Source organism: Phoca vitulina, unplaced genomic scaffold (assembly GCF_004348235.1).
Source record: "Phoca vitulina isolate PV1807 unplaced genomic scaffold, GSC_HSeal_1.0 scaffold15, whole genome shotgun sequence".
Taxonomy (NCBI): domain Eukaryota; kingdom Metazoa; phylum Chordata; class Mammalia; order Carnivora; family Phocidae; genus Phoca; species Phoca vitulina.
The window spans coordinates 26,617,081-26,642,563 of NW_022589718.1; the positions used below are offsets into that span (position 1 = coordinate 26,617,081).

The 25,483-nt window shown below is 39.8% G+C and overlaps 1 protein-coding gene across 2 annotated transcripts in view; it reads right to left on the minus strand.

The window, feature by feature from the left end:
• The window catches only part of WWC2 (WW and C2 domain containing 2), a 202,904-nt gene that overhangs the window by 58,273 nt on the left and 119,148 nt on the right, over positions 1-25,483 (minus strand). For both annotated transcript variants that reach the window (XM_032413687.1, XM_032413686.1), the window contains 4 exons: positions 13,313-13,392; positions 8,191-8,320; positions 3,884-4,030; positions 2,773-2,846 (listed from right to left, as the gene is read on the minus strand). In XM_032413687.1, coding sequence (XP_032269578.1) covers positions 2,773-2,846; positions 3,884-4,030; positions 8,191-8,320; positions 13,313-13,362 — 401 coding nt within the window. In that variant the 5' untranslated portion in view covers positions 13,363-13,392. The remainder of the gene's footprint in view (positions 1-2,772; positions 2,847-3,883; positions 4,031-8,190; positions 8,321-13,312; positions 13,393-25,483) is intronic.

The following is a 25,483-nucleotide window of genomic DNA, read 5'->3' on the forward strand; positions in this document are numbered from 1 at the left end:
GCATCCTCCTGTAGCTAGCTGTGTGCTGTGCAATCAGTGTGTACACGGTTTCCTGAGCGCTCGCTGGGCCAGCCCTGTAGACGTGACTGCATGGACCCGGGCACCCTCCATCCACAGGAGCCGTCCAGTAGCGCCTTCCCCAGCACAGTGACTGCAAGTCCTGGAGCGCGGGGGACAGGGACGGGAAGATGGGAGGAGGAGCAGGCAAGCCCCGCAGAGAGGAACGTCACCGGCTGCATCATTCTGCCTGACCTCAGAGTCCACCATGTCGCGAGCTTCCCGCTAAATGGTCAAGTTAACTTCTGACGGAATGAGAACGTTCTGACCCGCCCCCGGGCCTCCGAACCGAACGACTTGCTCCGGGGCGCTGTGAGCACTACCAGGATGGTTCGCAAGGCAAATGGCACATGGCTGTTTTGACCATCAGCACCACATCAAGGCAAATTATGAACACAACTGATGTCGGCACAGGGGATCGGTACGCCTATAAAAAAAAGAGTTGGATGATCCCCGTGGATACTGGTATAGCCCATACCACAATATGAAAAATAGAAAGAGGGCATTTTATTTCCCTTTTTAATGGAAGAAGTTGTAGGAGGGAAGAAAAAAGGTAAACAAAACAATGTTATTGGGACAAAGATGGAAGTATATCCACATTCTTGTGCCACAGTTTCTTGTTTGAGTTAAAAAAAAAAAAAATTGCCCTCCCTCACCAGCACTGCAGGTACGGTGTGCTTCTGATTTCCACCCAGCGTCTGCACTCATGATAGATGTAACATCAGCTGTTCTTCAGCCAGAACCACAAAACCATACACAACTTCTCAGTGTGCAAGAAAATTAATCATCAAAATGCTAACTAAGCATGATATTATTAGCTTCATTAAGCACATAAAACAAAGGCTGGAGGAGAAAACAGGTTTCAGGGAAACACAACCCGCCTCTTTACTTAGAATTGAAGAAGAGAACATTTTCAACAGATGCACAAACCTCGAGATTTACCTTCTCATCAGCCTTGCTAGTAACTTTAAAATAAAACCCCAAATGAGAACAGGACAGCGAAGCAACCCAATGGGAAAGAACCAATATTTTAAGTTTTGATGCGACTGAATTAACAACTGAACTGGGAGCGACAACATAATGAAGGAAAGAAAGGCATCTATTACTTGTGGGATCAGGCGTTAGGTGGGTCTTGGATTTTATTTGGAAAGGGCACACCAAATCTGGGGAAGAAGATATGATGAAGGTTTCCAGGTACATCTAGGAAGATGGAATAAGCTGTTAGCAGCCAGAGTAAAGTGAAAGCTCAAGATGATCCAAGGGAAGCCAAGTTGAGCCCCAAAGAACTCAGGGGCACGAGGCCTGGTTCTCCAAAATTAATTCTGAGTTATGGCCATTCTCCTTCAGAATGCCAGACATAGATCCTGGGCTTTGTTTAGGGTAGAACCCAGAAGCTGTGGCCGCTATTGGGTTGGTATGCTCACAGCCAGAGGGCCACAAAACCACAAAGCAGTCCTCAATCCTTATGGTGGGTAAGGCATTTGCCTGGGCTCCGAGAAGTAGCCAATAAAGTATATAAAATGTTTTATAACCTCAAGAAATGTATAATCTACCCAGGAAAACTTATAGGCATTGAAATTAGCTGAGTGAAATGTTGTTCACAGAAACTGACTTGCTCAAGCACACACGGTTAGTAATTTGTAAAACAAAGCTTATGGGTTGTTTTTTTTTTTTTTCCAGTCACCAAAGAACTAAGTAATACTAGTAACAGAGGCTACAAAGAGGCAAATATTGTATTTAGGCAAATCAAATAATTGCTTTGTTAAAGCCAGATAACCTCCAAGAACCTTGGCTAATTACTTTTAAATAATCCTCATCACCAATAACAATGGATATACTTTATTATCTATCTGATGGTCTTATGATAGCAAACTCTGACATTCTAGCAGGTTCTCAGCTGAGTTTTCCATGTTCTCGAGGAGGAACATGATAAATTTCTCTGTCACCTACAGGGTGGTACTGCAGTTTTTTTTCCCCCAATGCCTTCCTAAATAATAAATCAAAAGCATTTTTAAACTCTAAAAAGGAAAATAATGAAATCAAATAGATCAGTATGACCCTCTCCCTCACAATGAGCAAGGTGTCCATATTATGAAAACTAGTTGAGCCTGTCTACTGGATGAGGAGGGAGAAGTCTCCTGAGCCTTCCCCAAGCAGAGTCACAAGGTGAGGAAAATAAAGCACAGGGTTCTAAGGGTCTAGAGGATAAACGAGAGAAATAAGAATCTTTCCTCTTTTGCCCTAAAGTCAGTTGCCAGAACAGATATCTCGGCATCTTCAAGGGCGTTGGCGGGAAATCCTCCCCTCAAAGCAAAGGGATTACAGTTATTTACCTCAGAGGTCCTCGGCCTCTAAGTCTTGTACCCGAGCCACTGCACCGTGATTCTACCTGAGAAGCCGATCTTCCCGCTTCTACTTGTGAGTAAGTACTGGACAAGCTCAAAGCTTCTTTCTTCCAGAAGGGAAGGGGGCAATTTTATGCCTACACTTCTCATTAATTCTCCCTGTCCTTCAGCTGTGGACAGGGGGAAGAAGCTGAGCTGAGAGGGGGGTCTGCAACCCTTACATCTAAAAACCTTCAAGAGTAACCTTGGTAGGAAGATGTTGGGGAGCACCCAGCAGATGTCACTATAGGAGTAAAGATTAATTCTGGGAAAGAAAATACCGTTTGAGCCCACTGACCCCCCGAACACAGAATAGCTCCCCTGCTGTTACCTTCTTTTGGCTTCTTCATATTGTAGGCTCAGCCTGACCTTTTCAGCTAAATTTGATCTACTTCTCACTCCGATCTGGTAAAAAACGAAAGGGAAAGAAGTCAATTAACTCTGCTAATGAATGAAGGTAAACTGCTTTTGTTTCTAGGAAGCACAAGTAATTGGAAAACTAAAGAAGATGGTCTTGAAATTGGGAACACCAGTTTAAAAAGGCACTTACTTTCTAGTCTCAGTAGGGGCAAAACATTTCTTTTTAATTCAAGCTTGTCTGTTTTTCAAAGACTTTAACATCATTTTCTCCACACATTAAATTCAAGATAAAAAGTATTTTGTCAATGTTTCTGGTATCTTAAAGAGTTTACGAAGGGTGTACAGGTCAATTAAATTTATGAACTGAAACTAATTTCCTTGCCTCCATGAACCCAAATTTCCATCACTTAGCTTCTAAATGCAAAGAACATAAACTAAATAACTTCAAAAACCAATTTTTCAAACAGGTAAGTCCTATTGTTGATCTCTACCTGTTTTATTTTCATAGCACAGAATTCAAAGAAGCAATAGGGAATACGAAAATAACGGGGACTGGACTAGAAAACAGTATCTGCTAAACGGCACCCCAAAGGAGAGAATGCAAAACAATTAACAGTAGTCAAACCACATTAAATATTTTCAAATGCTACGCATAAGCCACAAATCAAACGTTTTAATATAAACAACCTTTGATCTACAAAAAAAATTTTTAAGGCATATTTTTTTGTTTCTCATTAGCCTCAATGTTTAATTGAAAAGATCTGAATTTCGAAGACCTTAAATGTAATAGGAAAAACTTAAATTCTCATGCACCTCTAACCTTTCAATAACGTCTCCAAATAAATACGGTCTGAGAAAGTTTGAACAAAGCCGTTCATATGGACAGATCCTGATATGTTTGGCACCCGGACAGAAAAGATAAGGCTCTGATTTTTTAAAACCAGTCTAGGAGTAGGAAATATTGAATCCACACAGCTGCAGTGCAAACCGCCTCACTCGCTCCTGTCCCGCTTGCCATCCGTACTGTAGATCAGGCTCGTCAAGGACAGTACTATGGCCAACCCTGCCACGTGGATACTTACATCTCCAGAAATGCTGGTCTGTGACCCAGCGTCAAGGGTCTGTCTGGACAGAGATAAGCGGGAGTTCACAGGGCTGGATCTCAAGTCTGGCTCGGATGTGCCAATGCTCTGATCCAAATGGAACCGCTCCTGCAGCTTAGCAAGACTCTGTTGAGGAAACACAAAGTCCTACATAGAGCTTGACAAGTAAGATGAAAAACTTCCCCAGCAGGTAAACTCAAACTGAAAGACATGATCGCCATAGAAAAACGACTTTATTTTAACAGGAACTTATCATTTTAAATTACTGAAAAAATAAGGTGAGAATATGATTTTGTACATACACACGTGTGACTCTGGAAGTATGTGAGATCGTAATAAACGGGTTATCTTACCTTCCCCAAGACAGCATGGGAATTATTCACACTGTGCATAATGGCATCTTTATATGTAATACGTGCATTTCTTGTTTTTAAAATGTCATTGAAAAGAGCTCTCTTTTAAAAAGACTCATTTCAACTACTCACTTCATGCAGCAGAAATTATGGAAACATGGAATACCTACAATGCAAACTCATTGTAGATCTAGCAAGCAAACTTCCTACTTAGCAGACTTCTATAATTATGCCACTCTACATCGGGATGGAACCAAAGGGATTATCTGCTCCCACTAACGTCAGAGATGAAGGGACCGAGGGCCAGGAGCTGCAGTCCTGGCGGCTGATCCCAAGCCTGTCCTTACGCCGACTGCGTGGTACCGCCAGAGGGATAATGTCTGGTTTTGTAAAGTGATGGGCCTGCGGTTGGCACCCACACTTAATAAACGGAGCTTACTTTATTTTATTTATTTTTAAAGATTTTATTTATTTATTTGACAGAGAGAGAGAGAGAGCACAAGCAGAGGGAGAAGCAGGCTCCCTGCTGAGCAGAGAGCCTGACATGGAGGCTCAATCCCAGGACCCTGGGATCATAACCGGAGCTGAAGGCAGATGCTTAACTGACTGAGCCACCCAGGTGTCCCGAACTGAGCTTACTTTAAAGAGAGGATGTGAGCAAGTGAAAGTATTAAAAAGGATAAAGATCTTAGCTACACAAATGGCCAACAGACACATGAAAAAGTGTTCAATATCACTCGGCATCAGGGAAATCCAAATCAAAACCTCAATGAGATACCACCTCACACCAGTCAGAATGGCTAAAATTAACAAGTCAGGAAATGACAGATGTTGGCGGGGATGCGGAGAAAAGGGAACCCTCCTACACTGTTGGTGGGAATGCAAGCTGGTGCAGCCACTCTGGAAAACAGTGTGGAGGTTCCTCAAAAAGTTGAAAATAGAGCTACCATATGATCCAGCAATTGCACTACTGGGTATTTACCCCAAAGATACAAAAGTAGGGACCCGAAAGGCTACGTGCACCCCGATGTTTATAGCAGCAATGTCCACAATAGCCAAACTGTGGAAAGAGCCAAGATGTCCATCAACAGATGAATGGATAAAGAAGATGTGGTATATATATACAATGGAATATTATGCAGCCATCAAAAGGAATAAGATCTTGCCATTTGCAACGACATGGATGGAACTGGAGGGTATTATGCTGAGCGAAATAAGTCAAACAGAGAAAGACATGTATCATATGACCTCACTGATATGAGGAATTCTTAATCTCAGGAAACAAACTGAGGGTTGCTGGAGTGGGGGGTGGGGTGGGAGGGATGGGGTGACTGGGTGATGGACACTGGGGAGGGTATGTGTTCTGGTAAGCACTGTGAATTGTGCAAGACTGTTGAATCTCAGATCTGTACCTCTGAAACAAATAATGCAATATATGTTAAGAAAGAAAAAAAGAAGAAGAAGAATGTAGCAGGAGGGGAAGAATGAAGGGGGGGAAATCGGAGGGGGAGAAGAACCATGAGAGACAATGGACTCTGAAAAACAAACTGAGGGTTCTAGAGGGGAGGGGGTTGGGAGGATGGGTTAGCCTGGTGATGGGTATTGAGGAGGGCACGTTCTGCATGGAGCACTGGGTGTTATGCACAAACAATGAATCATGGAACACTATATCTAAAACTAATGATGTAATGTATGGGGATTAACATAACAATAAAAAAAGTAAAAAAAAAAAAAAGATCTTAGCTACACTGCTATCAACCCTCCCCCTCATAAAACACTAATAAAAATGGTAAGAAACTCATTATTACTAACTTTAAGAAAAGCCAGGATTTAATCCTGACATTTACGATTCTTAGGATAAAAAATGAGAAATGTCCCCCCAAATTAGAAATCTCAGAGATCTGATTTGTGCCTTTTACCTAACCTTCTTTATTTTCTTTCAAAGGAATATTTATGCAAAATATATGTACAAGAGGGATAAAACTCAAGCAGTCACATCAAATAACAGACTACAGAAAAGAACAAAGAAACCTTTTAGTGACTTTGGGCAAGTCTTTTCTATTTTTTCATTAGTAGAGAGAAAAGATTAGTATTTTTCAAATCTGTCTGTGCCGACCATGCACCGCATCAATTTAGTAGGTCATGACTAGCATGTTTTTTGATGAAAAAGAAGAGACTAGAAAATTAATTCAGACCACGTTACTAGAATTAAGAGTATTAAGAAATAAGTATTAAGAAATACGGTATGTATGTGTCCAAACATGAAGACCTTTGTGTGTGACTGGGTTGTCATTAGAATATATCTCTTACTGTGGGTCATGGTCAAAGAGCTCTGAAAGTCACAGAAACTGCCCACCTAATGTCCTTCTCAGCTCTACTGTTGATTGCCCTATCTACTAATTAATTGTTTTCTATGCTTTAGTAATTGAAAAGGAATCTAATCTTTTAATTTAATCTGGTCTGTGCATAGATCCAAATTTCTTCTTTACAGGAACAATCAAAGATAACCTAAAATTGCTGAATTATAAAGTTCCAACGTAAATTTGCTCAGGTTCTATTAACTTTTTCCAAAGGACCTATGGTGTGCATTTGAGGAATTACTGATTTAATCATCAGGATCTTGGTGGAACAAAATAAAAATACATCCAAATAAAGTTTTCTGTGTTCCACATATATATTTAAAACACCATATTCTGGAGCAAGACTGCCTAGGTCTGAACCAAAGTCCTACCACTTCTGAGCTGTGTGACTTTGAGGAAGTCACTTAATTTTTGTGTACTGCAATTTCCTGTCTGTAAGTGAGAATAATACATGCCCATCTCTAGGGTTGTTGTCAGAATTAAACGAACTACTTTCACGCAAGGCAGGGAGAAGACTGCCCAGCACACGGTCAGTGCTTATAAGGATTTCCTATTAATACTATAATCTTCTCTATTTGATCACTTCTTGCAAGTTATTTCAAAATTCCCTAAATGCACAATTATAAGTGTTTAAGAATATATACCTATATTCAGTTGACATTTTGAAAACTGACATGAAGTAGTTGAATATAGTATTTAAAGGTAGAGTTTCTACTAAGAATGCAAACATAGCCACTGGCTCTAACATTCTCCTCGAGACACAGACTAAATCCTTACTCAGAGCTCCAAATATCTGAAATACAAGGAATTCTCAGGCCTTGTGATAATTATGGGATGGAGGGAAGGTAAGAGGAGGAAGAGACACACTCTTCAGAAAAAAAAAAGAAGACCCAATCCGACTAAACCTACTGAATATAGATATTTAAAAAGCAGGATACTGATCACTGAATGGTTGTTTCTTTTACACACAAGGCTGGATCCCTGGGAGCTAAGTCCCCTGGGCTAAGAACCGGACAGGTGTAACAAGGGGATCTTCTGCCATTAGCAACTTTCCTGGGATGACTAGATGGGTATCCCGCAGCTGGGTCAACACTCCCCATCTCTAGATAGCACCTCAGAGTCACAAGGCGTAGGCAAAAGCTCTTCTAAGCTCCTCATATACCCTCCCCGCACTCCTCAAGGCATATCCTCTACTCACTGATGACCCGTGACATGCCCTTTCTGCATCCTGGGCTGAGGATCGCGGTTTAGACAACCCTGCTTATCTGGGTTCCACACGAAGTTTTAGTGAGTTGCAGGTGCACCAAATTGCTCATCTCATATGGGCTCCAGGATCCACCCCCTCCTGTCTCAAAGGCCATCCAAGGCCTGCCTTCAAATAAGCATAGCAGAACCTCGGAACCCACCTGTTTACCTCCAACGCAGCCCGTGGCCTCAGTGCCTAGAACAAAGTCTGAATGAGGCAGTGGGAGAAAGGGCCATGCAGACTCTGACGGAGAACTTCTGCCCCAAGGCGAGTTTCTGGGGCCCCAGCCGGTAGGGGTCTGACTTAACAAAATGTTTCACGACATACCTGCATCAGATCTTGCTTTTCTTTTTCTCCTGAGCTAATGGCCTTTCTGATCGATTTCAGTTCAGTTAGAATGGCTTTGGCTTCACTAAGTTCATAGCCACTCTGGCCTCCAGACATTTTTTTATCTATTCTGTTAAAAGAAAAAAAAAAAGAAAAGAGAAAAAAGTCAAAGAGTGTTGACAGAGTACAAATTAAGCCAACAGTATAGGAACTGGTTTTCGGATTGTTGGAGTTGGCTGATGATGCTGTTACTTGCCTTCTGATACGTACCAGTATCATCCTTTCAAGCGGATCATTCCTCCCGCTTTCTCTTCCAACCACTTCTAGCTCACACTCTCCCATCCCCCACCTCATGCCCCGTACATTCCTCATCATTTTCAGGCTCAGTCATTTTTTTTTTTTTAAAGATTTTTGTTTATTTATTTGACAGAGAGAGATACACAGCGAGAGAGAGAACACAAGCAGGGGGAGTGGGAGAGGGAGAAGCAGGCTTCCCGCAGAGCAGGGAGCCCGATGCGGGGCTCGATCCCAGGACTCCGGGATCATGACCTGAGCCGAAGGCAGACGCTTAACGACTGAGCCACCCAGGCGCCACCTCAGGCTCAGTCATTTTGTCTTCAGTTGGTTTGGGTGACCCCACCATGGGCCGAATTCAAAATCCTCACGCTAAGCCCGACCTCCACCCTGAGAAAGGTTAAGGCTCCGGGGAAAGGATTTAGCAGGACAGAAGTGCCAATAAACTGGACAACTACGGGAAGTTCGGAATTCCTCACCGTTGCCTAATTTTACATACACTGTAACGTTTGTGCCAAACCAAGCACAGTGCCTACGGGCTGACGGGCCTTTCTGAAATGCGAGTGATTATTATTTCTACTAGTGAGGATCCTACAATATTGGGATCGTGTGTGGTTAGTTTCTTGTTTCTTTTCAAATATATGAAAAGTACTTGTTCTGTTTTTATGACAGGAGTCGACATAAAACTGCTTGCCTTGCTGACGAGTTCAAATCTAGGAATACAGCAGAAGGGTAGATGTATTCATCTGTCAACTAACGTTGAATACAAAGCTCTTCAAGGAGCTCATTTATCGCACCCCCCAGATCTGCTCACCAAATCGTCCTTACAGTTCGCTTGGTCACCCTATGTCAGAGGATTTCAAGTAACCTAACTCTTTGTGCATGAAGGGCCCAACCAAGTTACTGAACTCTTTTTTTTAAAAAAAAAAAAATGGTTTAACATTAGTGTCCTCACTCTCACTCTCCTGATTCTCTCCAACCACCGATGCTGCCCAGGATTCATTCTGAATACAACTTGGGGTTCCCTTGAAGGACATACAGCTATGCCTCTGCCCCATCGGCCATCGACTCTCACTCTTGGACAAAGTCTTAGTCTTATCCACAGAGAAATGGCACCTATGAAACCACAGAGAACTGGCTCTGAGCTCATTTGGTTTAAAACATTTAATGATTTATATTTATTTCAATGTGAGGGGTATAATCTGAAAACAAAACCAAAAAAGAACCACCAACAATGCCGTCTTATTCATTCTTCCAAACAAAGTTTACTCAAGCAAGTACAGTTGGCAGATAACATATTTCCCCAAGTACTACTTTAGAAAATATTTTATGGTTGCTGAACGAAGTCTTAACCTAAGAAAATAAAAGGAATTTCATCATAAGGTTATTTGATAATAAAAGTACAACTAACGAAGTCACTGAATTAAGCAGGTGCGAGTGCACGCACACAGTGTTTAGGGCGGGAAGGGACCCTAGAGATCACACTTCCTCTAAGTGAAAAAGCAAAACAGGAAGGTTTATGCAACTTTAGCCCCTAACGTGTATAAACACTTCGCTAGTAGGGGGACAATCCTCAAAATGACAGATTCAGGATCAGGGCTCTTATGTCTATTACACTTTGAATATTTGATAAAAAGCTCAGGCGGTACTTCGAATATTGGTTAATTCCATTTATTTGGGAAGGGATTTATCACTGAAATTGTTGGCTCCCTTAAGTATTATATCTACCAACCTAGTTGAGGCAAAAGGCTTATTTTAATTAAAAAAAAAAATCTGTGAGATTTCATGAAATAGTTATTAACACAGGACTCTCAAACTGTGTCAAAGTGAATTTCTAAAGCCCAAGTGATTTCTTCCTATTTGTGTAAAACCTTCAGAATCTAACAGTTAAATTTTTAAGTCAGAAATCAACTTCAACATTAGAAAACAAAAAAAGTAGGTAAGCTGTTTTCAGAAATCAACTTTAACACTTAAAAATAAAGGCAGGACTACGTCAAGACTGCTCATTTACATTTCAGAGAGCTTTAAAACTAGATAAAAATGTCCTGGCTGCCCACTGCTCAGTTGGGTGCTCAACATGACAAGGACAAGCCAGGTCAGCTCAGCGCCCACCCCCACTCCACCCCCACCGGGGAGCCCTTCTGATCTTTCTCTCCGACTCCCTTCTGCCTTCTCTGAGCACCTCTGTTTTCCTCTACCTATTGCTTTTCCCTTTATCTCCACGTTTCTCCTTTTCTCCTCAACTCTTCATCTCCCACCTTTTCTCTCTTTTTTTGACCCCAACTGACCATAAGATAAAGTCAAACAAAATCAAACAAAATATTAGCATTAATTGCTGATTTTTAAAACAAAGTACTGTGTTTTTTGTTCTTAATTTGAGGAATACAATTTTATATTCTTCCCTAAAAAAAATTTTTTTAAAGTTTGTTTGGGTTTTTTTTGGGGGGGGGGTGGGGTGGGGATTCTGAGTACCATATTATTAATTTCCCCTATATCTTGGTCTCTTCCGAAAAAGAAGAGATTCCCATTTGCAAGCCTTCCCTGGAGAATATGTGCCCCTGGAGCCAGATTTTCATAGGCTAGGTATACATTTTTGGCTGGCCGAGTGTTTCACTTCTCATTTTCCACTTTTGAGTGAATGCCGAAGGTGGCAAAGTAGAAATGTCTTCCTGGTGGTATCTGTCTACACACAAGCTATGCTACGGCCTAGGCCAAAGTCAACTCTGGGACCGCAGACTGAAATGAATAATGCAGAGAATAAAACTATATTCATTCATCCAGCATAAACTCGTGTACTCAGTAAAATGAAAGCCTGAGTTCAAATTACATTATAGCTCCAGATTTGGCAAAAATAGTCCATTCTATTGAGAATAAATGAAAAGCTATAAAAGCCCGCATGGGATTCTATTTAAATCTTTTCCTGAAATATATTTTCTGTCAAAACCCCAAGGAAAAGTCCCTTTATAGTATCAGGAATGTGGTTTTTTGAAAAGTATGGTCTCTGGGTTCAATCATTATTCAATGTTCTAGTAGTATGGTGGTTAACATTTGAATGAAAACAGCTTTATTTTGTCTAGAATTAGGATCAACAAGAGAGGTCTCTGATGTTAGATATCATATCTTTCTGCTCTTGGTTCAAGGGATTAGAATCATTGCAAGAGAATGCCTGAATTTCTACAACAAATGTCTATTGTTTTCTTGTGGAATGTTATTGACAGATTCTTAAACATGCCTTGGATTCCTATAAAAATTGCTTGCAAGCAAACTGCTTTAAAACAATACAGCATTGTTATATCAATAAAACAAAAACAGCAAGTTTGGCTAACCTTTAATCCCGGGTGGTGACATGAGTTACAATTTCATGTGCCTTAAAAATGTTTAACGTATAGCTAAACATTTTGTAGGGCTCTTCAAAGTTTGTTTTCTCTCTCTACTCCCACCACAAAGCCCTCCTTTATGTTGATATGCAATTACCAAGTATCACATTTATGTCATTCTCGGTCTGCTCAGTTCTTCGGGGCAGCTCTGCAGCCAGCTGAGGTTCTTAGAACACAGCCATCCTAGAGAACTACCTAGGGATCACACAAAATATACCTAGATGGAGACCAAAAACAGGTATTTTTTAAAAAAGCTCCTCAGATGATTCTAATATGCTCCTAGGACAGGAGCATCTGAAAGAATAAAATGGTGATGATTACTTGAGGTGAGTAGCAAAAAAGAAGATTGAGCCCGAAGACCCATATCTGAAATCAGCCATATGACGGATGGTCAGGAGTCATGACTGGTGTCCTGAGCTGTAACTCAGCATGCAAACACACAGAACAACCAGCTTATGTTTCATCTGGCCAGCAAACACACAGGATCTTTAAAAGGGGTAATGCCTTGCTGCCTTGGATTGCTGCAGAGGGAGACAGGGGGATGGGGGGGAAGAACGTGCAGGCCATCAGGGACTCTATAAACACTGTACCATGGTTGGCTCAGAGCCCTGCACACAGAGGAGGGAAGTAAAAAAAAAAAAAAAACCAGTTGAATGCCTTTTGAGGGATAATGCCTTCAATCCTCTCTTTGTGGTCATGTGGCTGTGAAAACCATCAGCTTCTTGCCTCACACCAGAGACCGTGTGGTAGGGATCGTGAGGGTTGGAAAGCCCAGTGTGCCTGTCAGGGTTTAGCTCGGCAGTCCCTCGTCAGCCGGGAGAACGGTGGCTTCCGGGGACTGGGAACGAGGCAGGAGATTCCAGAATCCGCTACCCTCTGCCGTCTACATCTCCCTTGGCCTGGCCCAGTCTAGAGTCAGGCCAGTGGCCCATCAGACTTGACTACAGAATGGAAAGGACAGAAGAAAGGCAGGAAATGAGGAACCCACTCAAGCTTCTCTGCTGACCACCTGACTTGCTCCCTGAGCTCAGCCCCAGTTAGGGGCCTGGGGCTGACAAAGGGGCAGAGAGACGTCTCCAACCCAGGGCTCCAGGCAGGAGAGGCTCACGTTGTCCAGACGTGAGAGCCGCACGTGGAGGCGCTCTTGCGACCATTCCCTTTAGCACGAACCTCAATCTTAGAGCAGGCTGGCAGGTGCCCAGACAAAGTGAAGTTTCTCACTGGTTTCTCTGACTCGCCAATGATTCATAAAGCTTTAGACCTTTTCAAAGTAGATAGATTTTCCCAAGTTTTTTGTTTGTTGGTTGATTGTTTGGTTTTTGGTGCAGAGCTCTGAGCCATTTTTACTTTATGTTTCTTTGAGAAATCTCTTAGGCAATCTGTACTTCTATTTTCTTTGTATGAGTTAGGGGGCTTTGAATTATTCCCAATTTCAGTATTTTTATACTCACTGTTGCAACGTTTCAAAGCCTTGTTCTTTATACAGCAATTCTTGCTTCATCTGTGAGAGTTCTCGCTTCAGCTTTTTAACCTTTTGTGAGAAATCAATGTAAATAAGAATGTTTGTAAATAATTAGCAACACTGTTTTAAGAGATCGTCCATCAGTAAACTATTAAACACACAGACATAACCATTAGTTTAACATTTACTCTGCTGGCTTCCCCCTGACATAAATTCTGTGGAAGGCAGGTTAATTATGTTTAAATTATCAGTGACGTTCATTATCCCCTATATTTACCCTCATCATCATATTTAGCAACATTCCTGCAAGCTGGTGTCCTGACTATCTCCATTTTGTGACAAATAGCCAGGAAGGGGGGAGTCAGACCTTGAAATCCCGGTTTCTGTTTCTGTTCTGCGCGAGCTCCTCCCTCCCTCCTTTGCTACGCTCCAGGGCCGCCAGCCACCTCTCTGTTTCTCGAATGTACCGGGCAATACCCGCTCTGCTTCTGCAACATGCTGTTCCCCCTGGCTGCAAGGCTTTCCCTCAGATCTTCCAGAGCGGACTCCTGTCACTCAGGTCTCAGCTTACATGGCACCTTTTGGAATAGGACTTCTCTAACCATCCCAACCCATGCCATTACTGTTTTACTTAGTGCATGGTACTTCTCAAGAGCTGAAATATTCTGTGTATTTGTTTACTGTCTGCCCCCCATGGGAAAGTAAGCTCTATCACACCAGCTGCATCCTAAACTTCTAGAAGACTACCGGGCACTATGAGGAATAAAAATGACAAGGACAAGCACTGCATGATCAATAAACATCCGGTGTCAATCTGATTAAAAAATACGTTTTTTTTCCTGTTGCCAAATACAGTCTTGGTGATGACAATGCTAAAATGTGACAGGTCAAAAAACCAGCAGAAGTCTGGTTTAGTGACAAACTAAAGGTCTTCACGTGGGTGTCAGAAATTTACTTCCATATTATAGCCTCAAGTTTGAAGCACATTCTGTTAGACAGTATTTCAATGTGCTTTTGAACTTTTATTTCCTATTTAGTCTATCCATTCCACAAATATTTACTGACTTTCCACTATGTGTCTGTCAGGTCCTGGGTCTCAAGTGTGAATAAAGTAGACAAGATCTTTGCCCTCACGGGTCCTCCAGAACAATGGGGGAGCCAGATGTTGAGCAAATAATCATCCAATGAAATAAATCTTACCAATTACCATGGGGAATGTAAAGGAAAGGTTCGGGATACTTCAGGATGAAAAAGGGGGATGGGACCTGATCTAGTGTGAGAAGCTGGATAAAGCCTGTCTATGGAAATGATGTTTAAGCAGAGCTGGTCAGTGGGGCTTCATCTGGTAAAGGGGGTCCTCAAAAGGCAGAGCTTGTGCACAAACCCTAAACCATGAGAGGAGGAAACTCGTCAAATCTCTGGGATTTAGGGTGCCTGGTTGGTTAAGCATCTGCCTTCGGCTCAGGTCATGATCTCAGGGTCCTGGGATCAAGCCCCGCCTTGGGCTCCCTGCTCAGTAGGGAGTCTGCTTCTCCCTCTGCCTCTGCCACCCACTCGTGCGCACCCTCTCTCTCTAATAAATAAAGTCTTTAAAAAAAAACTCTGGGATTTAGAGTATGCTACCATTCGCTGGATTACAGAGGTGGCGTGCATCATGAGATCCAACTGGAAGAGAAGGCCTTATATAGAGTTTTGAAGCCACATGGAAGATTTCTAAATCTTATCTTAACAAGGAGAACTGGGGAGGAATTTTAAAGCATGATCTGCTTTATGATTTTTAAAAACCACTGTCATGACTCTGGTGATTGGACCAGAGGGGCCAAAAGGGGCCATTCCACCCGCACCGTGGGTTGGCCTGGGGGCAGTGTATAGAGAGTAGAGCCCAGAGGAAGAACATATTTGGGAGGCAGAATCAACAGGACTTGGTGATGGGCTCAAGGCGCAGGGTGAGGGACAAGATGTGTCAAAGATCACTGCCAGGATTTTGGCTTGCCAGGTGGGGGCACGAAGGTGCCTCCCTGGAGGGTGGGACCAGATTTGGGGGTAAGATCAAGGGTGTTCTTTGAGATGTTTAATTTTCTGATACTCAGGAAACTTCAAAGGCCATTGGAATCTGGAGGCTCGATGTTCAAGTGTCTGGACCAGAGATATAAAATTGACAGTCACTGACATCAAGATAGTACTTTAAATGCATGAGACTAAATGAGATCACCTAGAGAGAGTGTGTACTGAAAACAGAAGAGAGTCCAGGAACACGCCTAAGGCACCTTCATCATTCAGAAATCTACTAGAGGAAGGGACAAAACACGCTGCAAAGTAGCAGCAAGAGAAGTCGGAGGGAAAACAGGGCATCTTGGAAAATGAGAGAAAAAAATCAAGAGGGAGAGCAGGCACTACGTAGAATAAAGTGACAAGGACAAGAGCCGTGTGATACTCATGTTTGCACACCTAAAGCACAACGCTTTGGGAAGTATGGATATTCAATCATTTATCTGTTGATAAATTATCTGTTGAGTTTATCTGAACGTTTAACAGTTTGTGCCCCAAGGCACTTATATTTGACGAGGGAAAAGTAAACCCAAATAATGATGGTGCAAGGCCCACTTTCTAACTACAAAGACAAGTATAAGCGATGCTACTGGAATCCAAAGGCGGACAGGAGCACTTCCGCCTGGCCTCACGGAGAAGAAGCCATCTGAGCTGGACTGTGGAAGTGCTTTCATATTCACGAAGAGAGTGAGCTCGTTCGCGGTGGATCATAAAGACATTTCAGTTGTAGCATTTGATTATTATCAGGTCAAAAGAGCCATCAGTAATCAATAGCTCATTCCACCCGTACTTCTACTTATGACAGTACCTCTAAAGAGCTGTTTACCAAAGACTGTAACATTTTTATTTCAGAACAACAACCACAGTTAATCCAAAAATCAATAGTAACTCAAAGAGCTGGCCTGAAGCCTGTCTTTACCTCTGAAAACACAGTGGATAGAAACAATGGCGATATTGAATTCACTCAGAACCACCAAATTAAAACAATGAGCATATCTCACTGACATAAAATAGCATTCTACATAAAAATCATTTGGACACACCAATTTAAATATTTTCAAAAATTATCATTTAAAATCTAAAATTAACTTTGGAACTTTCAGACTCTTGTCTGTTTAAGTGATGGGAGTGAGATTTTATTGTCCATTGAGTGACAAAGATGGAGGAAGCTAACCTGTGCTTGCTTTCATTCCACATTATTTATTTTACCTAACGCTTGCTATAAGTACTGTTTCCATCTTGGGGAGTCTTCGTAGTGGACTACCTGAATGATCTTTAGCTCCAAGTATCAATGTTGCATTTTATGTTGTTAACTATGAAAAAGTCTGATTTCTATCATAATAACAAGTGAAAACAGGTATTATTTCCAATCAAACATCATTTCCAATTGTATTCGGTTTCAAGAATATGGTCTGAACTAGTTCAACAACCTTTCTTCTCGGAGAACCACGTGACACCATTAACTATTAGAGGATCACTGTTTCTCCTCTTCCATTCTCCATCCCACCCTCAAACGTAGGACACAGAAAATAAAAATCAATGTCCTTAGATCACAGCTAAAGGATTATGCTAATGCTGACTTGCAAATTTGCACAATATAGACCCTACCAGGAAGCAATAATGACAGCTAAAATTCACGAGGACTTTATGTATTCCCAGCATTGTGCTAAATATAAATGCCTATTTTCAATCCTCACAGCTATTCTATAGATAGTTTTAATTCTTATTTTATAGGTGAGGAATCTCAAACCAAAAAAGAATAAGTAAGTAATGTGCTGAAGCTTACACTGCTACCAACCAGTGGAGAACAATCCAGAGCCCAGGAGAAGGTTTTTAAAACTATAATCATAGATGTTTTAGTTATTAATGGCATGATAGTACAAACATGTAAGATCAAAGACAAACTAGAATTTTGGAAAATGACCCAAATAAAATCTATGGCCCTTATTTTACCTTAGAAACTTCATTATTCTTATAGCCCACCCAAACTGAACACATGAAGAGCCCCACAAGCCCTGGAGTCTATGCTTTCTGTCTCTTACATACTCAACTTTCTGCCATAGCCAACCATCTAATTTTATAGACTTACTTCTAAGAAATTAAATCTCACGACCCAGAGTATCAAACTGGAAGCAAGAGACCCATAGCTTTTGCACGTTTCCCGCTTTCTATACTGAGTACACCAAAGCAAGTGACATTTTAAATTGATTTTAAAGTTATTTCTGAAAACCAGGAAGATGCTGTGATTAAATGTGATGACTATGACTGGAAATCATGGAGCTTCTTCCGATTTCCGACAATCCTAGTGTAATAAGTTTTATTTTAAAAGAAGGAGAAAGAAGATGACAATAAGAGAAAAGTAAATTCCAGAAATCTGTGGACCTTGGAAGGATCACAAGACAGGCAGGTTTCAGAAGTTTGCCCTAAAAGTGAACCCTGCAACATTAAAGCTATAATGAGCAAAATGGCATTTTACTAATGACTACCTTCCCCTTTCACCACTTTCTCTACCATCTTGCCGAGAGCTCCTTAGGCAAGCCAACAAAGGGCAACTGTCAGCTTGTTCCTTCTAGGGATCTTTCTCTTCACCACCACTTCCAATTCCCTGAAAATCCTTCACCACCCTGCCTCACCTCAAAAGTCACCTTTAAAGAAAATGAGAAATCAGCTCCAGATAGAGAAGGGATCAATAATAAAACATTTTTGACTTTACTAAAGAATAGAGGAAAACAGAACCCTGCATGCTGCTGGAACCATTTGTGATTACTAATAAATGGATTCTGTCATCAGAAACAAGATGATTGAATACAATGTATATATATTTTTAAAAAACTCAAACTTTAACAACAGTAAGAAGAAAATAAAGCAAAAGCCACTGGAAAAAAATTGTAAGAAATATTTATGAAATATGCTACACCTGGAGATATACATAATAAATAAAAATACAGAAGGTCCAATGTTAGATCCCCACAAGTAATTAAAATAAGCCAATAAGTTGCCATATGACCCAACAATTCCACCTACCCAAGAAAAATGAAAACATATGTCCACATAAACACTTGTCATATTATTCATAGTGGCCCAAAAGTGGAAACAATCCAAATAAACACCAACTAATGAGTGAAGAGATGAAATGTGGTATGTCTGTACAATGGAATATCATTCGGCAATAAAGAGGAATTAAGTCCTGACACCTGCTACCACATGGCTAAGCCTTGAAAACATTGTGCTAAGTGTAAGAAGCCAATCACAAAGACCACATATTACAGGATTCCATTTATATGAACTGTCCAGAACGGGCAAATCTAGAGACAGAAAGGAAATCAGTTGTTGCTTGGGGCTTGTGTGGGGACTAGGTAGGAACTGCTAATAAGTACAGGGTTTCTTTTGGGGGAGACAAAAATGTTCTACAATTAAGATTGTGACCATGGGTATACAACTATAAGCATACTGAAACCCAGTGACTGTACATTTTACATATAGGTAAATTGTATGGTATATGAATTATTTCTCAATAAAGCTGCTGGATAATAAATAAACCAGCAAATGGTAATAGAAAAGGTAGAGCATCACATATGCACACGCACACACACACACACACACACACACACAAAATAAATCACCTCTTAACAAAGATAAAACTGAAACCCCTGGTATCATTATATATCAATTAAGTTAGCAGAAAATAAATACAAATCATTAGAACTTCGTCAAGTGGCTGCCTCTTTCAGATTAACGTCCCCGGTCTTTATAGTGGTCTACAAGGCTCACGTGCTCTGACTTCACTCCATTGCCTAGATCAATACTCTCACCTCTTCTCCCTCTAGTGAAGATCCCACAACTTCTCTGATATCAAGACCTTCACATGAACTCCTTCCCACCTAACTTCTTCACCACCTCTGTCAGTTGTTCCTTTTCAAGAATTTCCTTGAACAACGCAAGGGTTAGGGGAACCGACCCCCTGTGCAGTCGAAAATCTGCATTTAACTTTTGACTCCCTCCCAAAATAGCCTACTGTTGACTGGAAGCCTCACAAATAACATGAACAGTCAATTAGCATATGTTGTATATAGGTATTATATAACTATTTTTACAGTTAAAGTAAGCTAGAGAAAAGAAAATGTTACTTGGGAATCATAAGGAAGAGAAAATATATTTACAGTACTGTACTATATTTATAAAAAAAAAAAAATCAATGTATAAGTGGACCTGGGTAGTTCAAGCCCATGGTGCTCAAGGGTCAACTGGAGGCATACAAACAGTAGACTTTCAAGGCTAGCTTCTTTCACTGATCATATTGTTTTTGAATTTCATCCATTTTGTGAGTACCAGTAGCTTGTTTTCATGGATAAACCATAAACTGCATTTTATGGATAAACCACAATTTGTTTATCCATTCATTCACTGATAGACATTTAGGTGATTTCCAGGCTTGGGCTAGTAAGAATAAAGATCCTGTGAGTATTTACACTCAAGTCTTTGTGTGGGTATATATATGCTTTCATTTCTTTCGGTACATACCTACAAGTGGGATTGCTGGGTTACAGTTTAAGTGTATATTTACTTTTATAAGAAACCGCTAAGCTGTTTTCCAAAGTGGTTGTACTACTTTGCATTCTGTAGTAATGTGTGAGAGTTCCAATTCCCAATGACCTCCCTCTGAGCACTGTTTTAGCTACATCCCATAAATTTTTATGCATTTCCATTTTTATTTAGTTCAAAATATTAAAAAAATATACTTTGTCTGCTTTCTTCTTTGACCAATGAATTATTAAGAAATATGCTAGTAATTTCCAAGTACTTAAAGTTTTTCCAGATAGGTCTGTTTTTGAGGTCTCATTTAATTCCACTATAATCATGCTCCATTTGATTTCAGTCCCCTTGAATGTACTGAGACTTCTGTTCACTGCTTTGAGTAAGTTCTCCTTGGGAATTTGCCTACATTTGAAAATAATATCGTTCTGCTGTTTTTGGTGTGTTCTACAAATGTTAATTAGATCAGGTTGGTTTGATGGTATTGTTCAAAACTTCAACAACTGTGATGATTTTCTGTCTATATATTCCATTAATTACTGAGAAAGGAGTACTGATATGTCCAACTATAATTGTGACTTTGTCATTCTCCTTTCAGCTTCATTGGTCTTTACTTCAGGTATCTGGAAGCTCTGTTTCTAACTGTGTACATCTTTAGGGTTATGTGCATACATCTTTATGTCCTTTGAGGAACTGACTTATTTATTAGTATAAAACCCCTGGTAAAAATATCCTTGTTCTAAAGTTTACTTTGATAATAATATGACAACTGCAACTTTCCTTGCATTTGTATTTTCATGGTAGATATTTTTCACTCCTTTAATTTATAAGCTGTCTGGGTCTTCACATTTAAAATAGCTCTGTTGCAGCCATCATAAAGTTGAGTCTTATTTCAACCATTCTGATAATTTCTGCCTTTCAACTGGAGCATGTACACCATTTACATTTAGTGTAATTATTGGTATAGCTGGGTTTAAATTTATTATCTTTATATTTGTTTTTTAATTGTCACATATATTCTTTTATCCTTTCTACCTCTATTCCTGCCTCCTTTTGGATTAGCTATATATTTTTTTATGATTCCATTTTATCTCCATTATTTAGCAATACCTCTAATATCTCTATATTTTCTCAGTGGTTTCTCGGGGCAAAGATCAGTAAATGACAGCTTGTGGGTCAAACACACCCTGCGGCCCAATTTTTTATGGCTCATGAGTTAAGAATGGTTTTCATGTTTTTAATAATTTTCCCAAAAACTGGAAAGAAAAATCTATGGCAGAGACTGTTTTCCATAGTGGTTGTACCATTTTCTATCCCTACCAGCAATGCATAAGAGTACCAATTTCTCCACCAATACTTGTTATTTTGCCCTTTAAAAACAAAAATAAAAACAAAAACTTCCTAATGGGTGTCAGGTGATATCTCATTGTGGCTTTGATTTGCATTTCCCTAATGACTAGTGATGTTTGTCATCTCTTCATATGCTTATGGCACATTTGCACATCTTTGGAGAAATGTCTGTTAAAGTGCCTTGCCCATTTTTGAAGTAAGTTGTTTTTGCCTTCAGTTTTGAAAGATATTTTCATTAGGTATAGCCATCTAGGTTGACATTTTTTTGTTCAGTACTCTTAAGATATCACTCCACTGCCTTGTTGGTTGCATAGCTTCTGGTGAGAAATCTGTTGTAATTATCTTTGTTCCACTGTATGTAACTGTCTAATTTCTATGGCTGCTTTTAAGATTTTTTTTTTATCACTGATTTTCAGCAATTTAATTATGATATACCTTGGTGTGATCTGTTTTTATTCTGCTTTGGAGTACCTTCCTGTACCTATGGACTTAAGAGTTTTAATTTCTTCAAGCATTTTGTGATTTCCTTCTCCTTGCTCTTCTGTGGGGACTCTAACATACACATTAGATCATTTAATACTGTGCTAGAGGACACTGATGTGCAGTTAAATTTTTCTCAGGCTTTTGTCATCTGTGTAATTCATTTTGGATAGTTTCTATTCCTATGTCTTAAATTCACTGATCTTTTTACTCAGCATATAGGTTGTTCTCAACCAGTGTATTTTTCGTTTCTGATATTATATATTTAATCCATAAAACTTCCATTTTGATCTTTTTTATATCTTTATTTTCTCTTGTCATGTTTTCTTCTGCATTACTGAGCATGTGTGTAATACCTTTTAATATGTTTGCCTGCTAATTAAGTAATAGCTATGACTTCTTGTTTTTGTTACAAGTTGTATTTTCTTGCTTCTTTGAATGCTTGGCAATTTTTAATAGCTTTATTGATGCATAACTGGCATATAATAAAGTGAGTATGCTTAAACTGTATACTTTGGTAAGTGCTGACATATGCATATACCCACAAAACCACCAACATAATCAAGATAAAGGATATATCCATCATTCCCCTGAAAGCTTCCTCATGCCCCTTGGGGATCCCTTCCTTCTGCTTCTCCTCCCTACTCTCATTCCCGAACACACATGGAAATTTTTGACTAGATGTTGGCCATTGTGAATTTTACATCATTGGTGCTGAATTTTGATGCATTCTTCTAAAGAGTGATGGACCTTCTTCTATCACACAGTTAAATTGGTTTAAATAAATGTGATCCAGGGGCGCCTGGGTGGCTCAGTTGGTTAAGCAACTGCCTTCAGCTCAGGTCATGATCTCAGGGTCCTGGGATTGAGCCCCGCATCAGGATCCCTGCTCCGCGGGAAGCCTGCTTCTCCCTCTCCCACTCCGCCTGCTTGTGTTCACTCTCTCGCTCTCTGTCAAATAAATAATCTTTTAAAAAAATAAAAAAATAAAAAAATGTGATCCACTCAAGGTTTGCTTGTAATTTTGTTTACGGCAGTTCCAGAGGCGCCTTTTAGCCTTAGACTAACATGGCCCCACTACTGAGGTCTCTCTACTGCCCCATAACTTACGAAGTCTCTCCATTCTGGCTCGTAGATGGAAACTATTCCTAGTCCTATGAGCTCTGAGAATTGTTTGTCCTACTGCTTTGTTTCCCCATCCTTGTCATATTTTAGACCATGTTTACTCAGCCAAAGATTTGAGGAGATTGCATTAGACATCTCCAGAGCTTTCTCTTGCCCCTTCTCTCTCTCTGTAGCTCCCTCCTCCCCAGAATTCCCACAAATTCCAGACACTTCCACTTCACTGAACTTTATTCTTCTGATTCTTCAGCTCAGGCACACAAGTAGACTGCGTCTGAGTCCTTCTTCTGCCTGGAGATGGTGTGATCTCGGGGCTCACCTCTTCTGTTTCCCTTTGGTAAGAGATTATAGTGTTCAACTGCCTGTTATCCAATGTCTGAAAGCAGTTGTTTTATAGATTTTGTCCAGTTCTTTAATTGTCTGCTGTTGGAAGACAATTCCTATAGCAGCTAATCCTTCCTGGACTGCAACAAGTCATTTCAAGCTTTTAAAAGATATTTGTGTGATTCCAACAGCCTGTATTTTAGGCAAAATATCTCTCTGTTGGACCTATTTCATCAATCTTCCTTTTCCTCTCTAAAGGCACAAGATCTAAATCTGGGATCCTATTGGCTAATCTCAAATCATACAATTCTATTTTTCTATATCTTGAAGGAGCTCTCTCAGATTCTGGTTCTTTGACAAAGTAGAAGCTGATAATACTATGTCTACCACCCTACCTCTAGACATTAACGTGCACATAAAAATGCTGAAAATTACAAAATGCATATAATATAGCGATTTTTTTTCACTACTTCATTGTTATGGCCTCATGAGACTGATTCTTTCAAAATTTAATGTGAACACATTAAGTCAATGTATTTGTTGTGTATGTATCAAGGAAAAGTATGAGAATATAAGTATTGGTTTGAATGTATTCATTTATCACATACAGCTCCACAAAGCTTAACTCTTATGGCCTTTCAAAAATGAGAGAATGAGTTTTGCAGGCTTTACAGAATCATTTAAAATTTATCATTTATGAATTATTATTTTCCTCTCTGCTTTAGACTGTATATTTTCCCATAAAAGAAGTTAATTTTATAAATTGCCACCGGCATTGTGGATATAAGAATGTTTATGAATGAAGATGGAGAAGACTGAAAATCATGGCCAGAGAAACTGATATCATAGTTTATCTAGGCGAGGAGAAACTAAACATCTCCTTCCCAACAATACAGTGTCAATGAAGGATTTCTTTTCAAGTACATATTATTTAGCTTGCAGGATGGTCCCCTTCAAAGCTAGAAAAGGAGACCAAAATCATTAAAGAGAAAGAAAGAAAATATTATGAAACCAAAAATGTGATTATGTGTTACAGAATCATTTTACTCAAGGTCTGAATATGGTTTTGGAAAAAAAGCAGTTCTGTGCTGTGAATTTTAATTATTTCAAGCTACTAGTCCATCACGGTGGAGACAACCCCAGTTCTTGCACTAAATAGAGTACTTCTCTCTCCTTTTCTCTTTCACTCTTGCTCTCTCTTTTGTTTTTTTTTTTTTAAGCCAGTATGAGTCAAGTCACATCATTCTTCATTTCACTCAAGATTCAGGAAGACTGGTATACTACAATACAAATTCATTTCTGAACATCCTAAAGGAATAATAGCCTTATCTAATATACAGTTTGGTGCTGTGGGTTAGTACTGGTCTATCTCCTTCAGCATGCTGAAATCGGGTAAGTCACAGATGGAAAAACTTAGGATATAAGCTAAGTTTTAAATGTAGTGTGAGTATAAAAACAACTCTCATGTCAAGTCAAGAGACAAGCCTTATTGGCAGCAATTTACATTCTCAGAAGGCATATTTCTTTTCATTTGAAGCACATTGCTAGGATTTTTGTGTTAGTTACATCATTGGTTAAAGTGTCATAATTTGATGTGCACATGAGTTAACTCTATTCACAGTGACAAACTAAACCTTAATTGAACTGCCATCCTTTTAAATCTATGCACAAGATTGCAAATAGGTAAGATTATAGTTGACTTTCCCAAGTCCATCATCATTGCTAAAAATAATTCAAAGTGAATTCATATTAACAATGTGCGAGTAAATATATTTGAGAACAAAGAGAGTACATTGTTATTAATAGCAGTGCTCACCAATCAGCCATGTGTCTGGAGTAGAGTACAAATAATTTAACCAAAGGGGCCTTATTATTTCTTTTTCTTTTCTTTTTTTTACAAAATTAAAAGTTGGATCACAGCCCATGCTATAGTGCTCAACAAATTTCTCAAATGCATTTGTATTTCTAAGGATTTTCTTTTACACTTCCAACACTTTACTTCACTTTAATAAACAATAGTAATAATTTAAAACTCACCAACTATTTTCTCCACCAAATCTCACCTATATGTAATTTGGAGTATAAATTTTTTAAAAAATTTTTATGCTTAAATTTTTTTTTATTATTATTTATTTTGAATTCCACTGTAGTTAACATACAGTGTTATATTACTTTCAGGTGTACATATAGTGATTCGACAGTTCCATATATTACTCAGTGCTCATCAAGATAAGTAGACTCTTAATCCCCCTTCACCTATTTCACCCCCCCCACTGACCTCCCCTCTAGTAACCATCAGTTT